Source organism: Copadichromis virginalis, linkage group LG10 (assembly GCF_057382275.1).
Source record: "Copadichromis virginalis isolate Kocher_CV1m ecotype Utaka linkage group LG10, C_Virginalis_male_GT1.1, whole genome shotgun sequence".
Taxonomy (NCBI): domain Eukaryota; kingdom Metazoa; phylum Chordata; class Actinopteri; order Cichliformes; family Cichlidae; genus Copadichromis; species Copadichromis virginalis.
In genome coordinates, this window is record NC_140627.1 from 11,136,837 (window position 1) to 11,146,216 (window position 9,380).

At 39.0% G+C, this 9,380-nt stretch overlaps 1 protein-coding gene across 1 annotated transcript; it reads right to left on the reverse strand.

The window, feature by feature from the left end:
- Positions 1-4,089: 4,089 nt before the first annotated feature.
- LOC146699866 (endonuclease domain-containing 1 protein) lies at positions 4,090-5,625 on the reverse strand. Its single transcript, XM_085471364.1, has 2 exons — positions 5,238-5,625; positions 4,090-5,016 (listed from the first exon to the last, which is right to left on the reverse strand). The coding sequence occupies exons 1-2, from the start codon at positions 5,532-5,534 to the stop codon at positions 4,408-4,410; spliced, it is 906 nt and encodes a 301-aa protein (XP_085327490.1). The 5' UTR covers positions 5,535-5,625; the 3' UTR covers positions 4,090-4,407.
- Between the last annotated feature and the right edge of the window lie 3,755 nt (positions 5,626-9,380).

The window sequence follows — 9,380 nt, forward strand, 5'->3', positions numbered from 1 at the left end:
ATTGGCTTCCAGTTTATGATTTACAAATTAGTAGACCATGAGCAGTTTTGTTTGTTTGTTTGTTTTTAATTTGGTTTGACCCAAAATGAATGAATGAGCCAATAAATTTGCCCGGAAGGTGTTTATAGTAGTCAAGATAGAAAGGACCAGAAGCTTTTTTTGCAGCCACAGCCACCTGCTGACCTTCAGATAAAATGCGAATTTAAAGCACTTCCTCTTTGCCTTCATATTTTGAACTAAAGCTTCAAAGTTTCGTCCATGTTTTAGATCATCTATGGTTAGAGTGAGTAAAAATTAATTCCTGGATTTCAGATTTAGTCACTGCCAAGAACCTCTGGTCTGGTAAAAAAAAAAAACAAGAAACCAAAAAAAGCTATTTAGCTAGTAGTTATTTAGTAAGCTAGCTTAGTTTCATGCTAGCTAGCTCAGTTTCTAGCTTACAGTACTTAATGTTTGCTAACAGATGCAGAACTCCTGCCGAAAGAATTTGACAATGGAAAGAATCTGACTAATGTAAAACTTCAAAAAGGGGTTAAGAAGGCAAGAAAAATAAAGAAAGGAAAAAATTACAGAGTTAGTTGCTAGTGTTTTTGAAGGCATGTATTGTCCCACTAGAACAATAAAATAGAACAGGTCAAACATGCCCTATAACTTCACCTGGGTCCTGCAGTCATTTGTAGGTTTTAAGAACTGTCTACAAGACCAGGGTGGATAAATATAATTTTATCTTTAACGGACTCAATCAGGAGAAAACAAATGTATGTTTGGTAAGAAAGCTACATCTAAGATGAATTTGAATGTAAGGAATGTGCTTAAAAACATTATCTTTTGCCTTCTCACTTCTTCCAGTCCAACATTTTGATTGTATTCTTTAAACTTATCAAAGTGACTATGCAAAGCATTATTTTCTGATTCTATTTGTATTATGATATATCTATATTGGACATGAATATTACCATTCGTGACCCTGTATCAGGTTTAGCGTACGGCTAGTTTTTCATCTGTAGTCACCTAGCATTTTATGTCTTCTTTTAGCTATATTTTTCAGAGTGTAAACTCTGGTTCATTGTTTCCTTTCTGTTTCTGGTACCAAGAAACTACTTGAGTTTCTTTAGGGTGTTTCAAGGTTACATAAGTATTTTATTTAAAGACTTTGGACACAACTCTGTTTCCCTGTCTCGTGTTTTTGTACTTGCAGGGTGGCCAGTTCTGTGGTGTAACTGTCCTCGGTGTCATTCAGCTGCCTCTCCAGTGAGTCATTTGTGACACATACTGACGACAGTCCTGTTTTCCACTGCACCTGATAATGCTGATGTCCTCTTTCTACACTGTAGTGTTCGTGATCTTGGCCAGGGGTATTGCAGGAGAGAGATGTTGCACTCATAGAATTCTTAATTGAAATCTGCAGAAGAATTGAAAAGTAGTAGCACTTTTTAGAATTTTAGATAGTAAGATAAGTAAGACTTGGATAAAACCAAATAGGGGAAGAGGATGAAGTCTGCTAATTTTTTAAAAGCATTTTTCGAAAAAGATTTGACAGGTAATTCTATATATGTAGAATGTCTACTCACATCATTGCCAGTATTGACATCACTCACCATGGTTGGTTGAAGTTCGTTCATTTTTTCTTTAATTTCAAAGGAGCAGTTTGTTAATTGGCATTTGTGTGCATCTCCTTTTCTGTTGTGCCTGTGTGGTCCAGTTTGTGACAAAGTTCATTTAAAAATGTGCTTCAAAATAACTGCTCAAATAAGTGCCTAGAGCCATTTCAATATGCCTTGATTTAACTTCACCTCAGAGGGTAATGTGCTTTTTCCCATCCCTTGGGGACATAGAATGGAGTGTCTCCAACTTTAAGGACTCTTTATTCGTCATATACCTTAAAACCAACCTTCAGTGTCTCCCTCCCTGCTCATTTCTCATTCCCCAACTACATCACACAGCCTCTACCTTCTTCAACCCTGATTTCTGCTTTATTCAAACATAATGATGATGAGACTATCATAACCATCATATTACTTCTTAGTTGCAAAGAAGATTTTCATTATGATAGATTACAGTGTGTGGCAGCATAGTACCCGAGTCAAAAAATAAAACACAATTCTTTGACATGTTTTAGCTCTGCCACAACACTGCCAAGCCGTGCCACACATGCACCAAAATTAGAGCTCCAGCTAATTCTGTGCATTCTGGTAGATAAACCAATGCTTATCCAGCACACATGGTGTAAAAACCATTGCCTTTCGCTGACTTGGTTTTGCAGAATGCTCATCAAGCAGAGATATGGCTCTGTGTAATATTCGGATCCTCGTGGAAATGTCCTACTGTTAGTCTGCCATTTGGAGGAAAAAAAAAACTCTGGTTCATTTTTGCAGTAATGCTTCCAGTCTCACCACGCCATCAATAGCTGATGAAACCTTCTTCTTAAAAGTATAAGGCTACTCATCATTATGTTAAATAAACAGGAATGAACACAAACTGAGCTCTGATTGTGGTTCAGTTCATTCACATCCAAATAATTCTAATTTCAAAGCCTGGCATAACTTGGCAGTGAGGGTTTCATGCTAGGAACTGTCCTCTCATCTGTTTATTCAGCTGCTGGTACACAATAATTTGTTATTACAGCAAATACACCAGACTAATGCACTACTTTAGTTGGATAAAGCTAGCGGAACGCTTTCCATTCATTCAGGTCCTTATGTGAAAATAAAACCTCCTTTGCCAAAGGTAAATTTCTTTGGTATCAGTGGTCAGTAAATGGTTTAAGAACTTGTTGCTCCTATTTTTACATCTCCCCCGTCAGATTTATTCTCCAATCAACTGATCATCTTTTTTCCAATTCCACTTTTGGCACTGTAAGTGAAACACCTCGAAATCTTTACAGTGGACAAACAAAAAGGACAGATCATTGTTGCGCATAATGCTTCCTGCAGCTGTGTACAGGCTTCCGTGTTCAACAGTTTTAGATCAATATATAGGAATTCCATAATGAAAAGCCTGAGAACTCAAACTGGTATACAATATATTTAACAGGTTTACTAAACATCATCTTCATCATTTCTTTTATCTCAAACACCACATCCTTATTTATACTTTAACAACTGCTTTAATGAATACACCCCACAAGGTTTAGTATAATTCATAAATACATATCACAGCTGTTTAGATGCACATTAATGTAATGTCAGGTCTTTTGCTCTCTGAATATACTCACTTGGATGATGTTTTCTGAACCCTAAGTTTTTTTTCTCTACACTAGATGGCAGCATTGAGCTAGAAATTATAGAGAACACATCAAAACTTTTTTTTAAAGGGCATCTTGTACGAGGATATCTTTACCAACACAAAGACAGAGCATTGCCTTGTTTTTTGAATGTCCTCAGAATGATCAAATTTAGATTGTTATAGTTCTGGTTTTCAATTTGAGAACTTTACTACAAATGTGGGTTTAAAAAAACATATATATATTCAAAAGTCTTTTATTATTTGTAGGTTAACTAACCGATTAAAGACACTAAAACCCAACAGACACCCATAAAAGTCAAATCCAGTTTTTATATCTGGACAGACAATGAAACTTGCTCCACAATATACCACAGGGAGGCTATTTCTGATCTAACAACACCCTTTCTTTGGCATTTTACAAGAATTTCAAGTAAATGACTCCAGTGGACAGCTGTTGTAGTGTAAGAGGAGCCTTTATGTCCGAAAGCACATTTCTGATTCTTTTTGCTGTCAGCTTTAAAACAAGAGCAGTCTGATAATGAATGCCTCTGCAAAAGCTGAAAAATTCCCTCTACACCATGAATGAGTGCCGCGATCTGTCCAGGAGCAGATATTTGTGTTATAATTCTTGAGAACATCAAAATCATATATTCCAGTTGTTTTCATTGCAGTTGGATATGACATGCAGTATTCAGTGTTAGGATTCGGGTAAAGAATCCTTTTTGAAAAGTTCATGTATCTGCATCCGGATTAATGCCAAAGTTAATGATAGCCTTATTGAAAACTTTTTACGCAAATGTGTCCATATACTTTTGAAAGTGGGGTTCAAAGATTAGTATTTTACACAAAAGCAACACAAACTCAGTTTGGGATATTAGATTAGGACAATTTATTAAATGAGCCAATTCCCATAGCCTTCCACACAAGATTACATAACTGTATTGCAATCCTTTTCTAAATAGAGTAGTCCTCCTCTAAAGCCTGAAAACCATCACCCAGAACATTTTTATTGAATGAAGAACATTTCATTTTATTCTGATACGGACTCCTTTCTTAGATAATATCTTGCAGGACAAAATTTGAATTACCTTACTTCTGCTATCATTGTTTTTATTATTGTTAATGGCTGCTGTTAGGCTACATAAACCCATATGCACACAGAGGATGTAGCTGAGATAGCATTCAGATGGTGTGCTGCAGATAAAGAGGAAGGGGTGAGGGAGAGACACAGTTGTCGTAGAAGATCTGAAGGTTGGTGTCGACTTCGATGTTATTTCTCAGAAACATTTCAAGCTCCAGGACTGTCATCTCGTGGATGCTGTTGCCCTCTTTGGCGTTTTTGGCTAGGGCTGCATGGGATGGGAAGAGAACGCGAACGTCATGGGGCGCGTTGCGGTCATACTCGGTGCAGCAGTAAGCAGACCACACATCTTCGGGGATGGCCACGCGGTTCTGATTGTTGCGACGGATCATGTTGCCCCTGGTGGTCACTCCGGTGACAATGTAGGCAGTGCCACGGCAGAAGTTGTTAAGGCGCACCCGGATCCGCTCCTCGTACTCTCGCCAAGGCCCGATGTTAAACTCTCGTATCTCTGGGACCACGTTGGTCAGTGTGTAAGTGGCAGCGCGGTCGTGTGGACTGGACTGATGCTGGTCTGGGTTCAGGTGACCTCTTTCATAAAGAACCACATCAGAGTAGTCATCCAGCACTGCCTGGCTGTCCTCAAACTTCATGTGCAGGTAGCCAGTTGGGAAGGGCAACATGTTCCCATTGCCATCGAGCTCTGCCAGCTGGGGAAATGAAATAAAACTTAAAGCAGTCTTTAACATGCCAAGAAATAGCACAAGATACCCAATAAAAGTTCTTTATGCAAGGCCTTTATGTCCCTTTTTCTTTCCAATTTTGGCTTCCTTGAAAGCTTCTTTTTTAACAAGTGTGGAATATCTCATTAGGCAATGGTTAAAATTCAAGGATTAATGAATGAAAAAAAAAGTATTTTTGAAACACTAACCTGTGGCTCGTACATCCAGGGGTAGTCCACACGTCTGTCTCCCTCAGTTTTCTTGAAGGTATAAGCCGAGTAAACTGGGATCCTCTTAGAAGGATCGTACAAGGTCACATAACGGGGTTTGTCAGCATATCGCTGGCAGATCTTCTTCAGTTTGGTGTCGACAAAACCCCGCGGCGGAGTCCCCATATAGAGGGAGTCCTTGCATCTCTCCACATGATTAAAATCTTGAACAACTGTTGCTGATGTGAGACTACTGATTATAAGAGCACAAACTAAAGGCAGCTGCAGGATCTCCATGGTCAACGTGTCTCTTCAATGTCTCGCACTGTGCTCTCTGCAGAACTATGACAGCGTAGGGTGTACGGTTAGGATTTAAATGTCACACAGCAGATAGGCAAAGCAGGAAGTGTGTGTGCCAACGACAGGCCTTCTAATGGATGGTGGCATTGATATGCAGGTTTGCTGCAGTATAGGTCAAACATACAGTGTTTAAAGCTTATAGACCTGTTGTGGTTAGGTTAAGTGCATCAGCTATATTGACTTTTAAGCTAACTATCAAAACTTTTTTAATGTTCTTAATGAAGTCGTGGCTTGATTTTTGAGACAGAGGCCAATATCATACTGATGGCCTAATCAAATAAATTCAAAGAGGATAGCTAGGATGTCACAATGACTTATTTTTCCCAAGAAAAACTGTAATTGGTATTCACTCTCGCATAAGCCCGAGGTCTGCTGAACGATAATGAAACAGAGGACACTGGAATGTATTCAGGAAGATGCTACTGGAGGAATCCTAAAATGCAAATCCATCTAATCTATGTTGGCGATGAACAAAAGGCTCACAGTCCAGAAAAAGGCACTACGTATACACGTTTCGCAGTAAAGTACTACTCACCGTGAAGCATGGATAAGCCAGAGGCATGAACAGATAAAGGATGGAAATTCAGCTACATAGTGACACTTGGTAACTATGTCATTCTCCTGTATAGCTGAAAACAATAGTTAAACTAGAGCATAATGACTTGGACAAGGATAATCGAGTGTCTATAAGCTTTGGTACCAAAGATGGTATTGTTTTTAATACATATAGCCAAGAATAAAAAATTCGAAATGCAAGTTTTGTGAGGACACTGGAGCAAAAGTACTTCATAGCAACTCAAGAAACTTCCCTTGCAGTACAGTGCAAGTATTTCTTAGCAAATGGCTCAGTGTTCTGCCAAAACGGCTTCGGCACTTATTTTGGCAGCTCACTGTGTACAGAGCGAGTAATCCATCTGAAGACGGCGTCCTTTTTCCAAAGTTTTTTTTTCCTCTTTGTCCTCTCACTTATAATAACAGCTTTTGAACCTATATTGCATATTCTTTATTTTTTACTGTATATTTTTCTTCATCCAACTTGTTGTCAGCCAGTATTTGATGACAGGCTCTCCTTATCAAGCTCACTTGAGCCTGTTTTCCACCTCATAAACATATCAAGCCACCGCCCACGTGTCCCGTCAGAGGTTGTTTGCTTTAATTAACCATGCTAGGATAAAGATTAACATTTGATTCAGGGTTACCTGTACCCACCTTTTGCAGATGGAAAGAACTGGAAAGTGTGTGAAAAGCTCAAAGTTACGGATGTGCAGCTGAGGCGTCTAAAAGCTTTGACATTTACTGTAAGCTGCCTTTTTTTATGACAATTTGAATTATCTCAAAATACCAGTCCAAGGAGCTAGATGGTGACGGATTCTGTTATAGCAATACAAAAGCATACAAAAAGAGCAATTCATGGAAAATGTTCGTTCATATTCATATTTTAAATATAGACAAGTGTATTGATTTTTTCTCTCTCATTAAAATCAGTTCAAATGAACACACTTAGGCTTTCGGGGTATGTCCAATATGAAGTGATGGGAACCACACATGTAAATAATGTGCGATGCAAAGCAAATAAAAGGAGCTACACGTCAGCGGCGGGAGTTTGTGGAGCTGTCCATACTGCCCTCTGCCAAAGTCGGTGTTATGCAAATGGAAACTGTCAAATTAGCCGGAGCAACAATCCTTCACTGCCCTAATAAGTCAATTTGAGTGACTGAGTGTTGTTATTCATTGAGGGACCAGCTTGCCTCTCTGATCTAATCTTGAGTTATGACAATCATAACTTATGTAGCCGGGGCTGATGATGCAGTTATGTGAACGGACATTTTTCAGCTGTCAGCATTTTTACCAATTAAAATTATAAATCCAGACCAAGTGTGTAGTCCCGGCTCCACTGCCCTCTGCTGCTCTTCGAGGGAAACAGAAACTCCAAAGTACCGGTCTGGTTCCCTTCATAGAAAAATGGTCAGTGTGATGAAACTGTGCTGTCAGATTGTGAATTTTGAACAAGGCTCTAGCTCAGCAGAGAAACCCATTTAACAGAGAATCTTATCAGCCAAAAATGATACTGTTAAAAAAAAAAAAAGCTTTTGAAACAGTGCTAGATCTCAGCCAGCAGGCATCCTTCCGCCTGCCTGACTGCATGTCTGTGTGTCTCTTGGGGTGGATCAAAGAGGGCAAGAGTACTTTTCATACAAAGTTCTTTACAAACATGAAGCATCACTGTTTCAATGATGCTCAGACAGGCAATGAACATGTGATCAGAATACAGGAAGATTGTGTATGGCTGTTGAGTAATTTAATTACAAATGAAGTGCTTTATGATGGCTTATTATTGATGAATAAATATATAATGCAGTACATTAAAGCAATTCAATGTATGACACACTTTTAAATACATATTTATTTAACCTTTATGATACAGGTAATCCCACTGAGACTCAATGTCTCATTTACAAGACAGACCTGTTTTAAACAAACATAAAAAATACAAAAATAAAGTAGTTAAAAATGTTTGCACAATCATATTAAAAACAAGAGTGATTCCATAAAACATAGACACACATATATTTACTAGTGATAATGCATTTATAGCATCAAACTGCTCTAACGTACAGCAGTTTTGCCATTATGTAATACTGCATATTAGCCACATGGAGGCACTACAGACTCGTCTCTTTTGTTTCCTCGTGCCCTCTCTCATGATAACTGCATGAAATCACGTTTATATATATGGTCATATGATGACAAACTGTTTTTAATTTCCAGTCTTTGCTTTTGTTTCTCCACTTTGTGCATCAGTGTATTATTGCTCCGTTATAGTCACGGTAAACTAATGCATCACAAAGTTTAAATTACATCCACATTTACACGAACTACTTTGAAGATGACAGACAAGACTGCAAAGAAGAAAAAAAGTTACAGGACTGAGAGTTTATGCTCCCATCCACTTGAGAACAGATTGTAGACCTTCATTGAACCGCCAGGGGGCACAATTTAGCAGGTATTGCTAGCCTGTGAGACTTTCCCCGCTTAGTTCTGCAGCAAAGACCGCTCATTGGTCCAAACACCCACATGGGGTTGAGCCCTGACCAATAGACTTTGAGCTGATCAGGGACTGTTGCTAAGGCACTTCAGGGGGGGAAAGGAAGAAAAAAAAATCTTCCAGCAGTCTGATTCCACCTTTTCACTCTTTACATTTGTCTGGCTGCTCGTCCTCTTCATCTCTGCCTCTCACTTTCACTCGCAGCTGAGAGGTCTGCCTGCTCGTTATTGGTCGCCGACGGGTGAAACGAGCGGAGAGGAGTGAGCGGTGGCTTTGCATTGTTAAAGCCACAAAGACAAGACCCTCCCTTCATGAACCAAAAGCTGTAGCTCCACCTCCCCTCAGTTATCCTGTCACTTGACATTTGAGCTCAGCCAACGCTGGCTAGCCTCTCTGTCACCATTTCACTCTGCTTCACTTTCCAGCGCACCCAGAAAGACAACACCGCGGGTATTGAGCCCTTACACGGTACACACTGAAACTGTGCTTCTGTGAGCCTTTGCGGGGTTTTTTTCAGTGTTTTGGGGGAGGAAAAATGTTGTAACAAGAACACATGAGATATGTCATACTGGTGTAATATCTCTCTCCCTCTTTCTCTCTCTCTCTCTCCCTATATATATATATATATATATATATATATATATATATATATATATATATATATATATATATATATATATATATATATATATGAAAGGGTGACATGATAAGGTAAACGAGTCGCCAGTCTATTTATG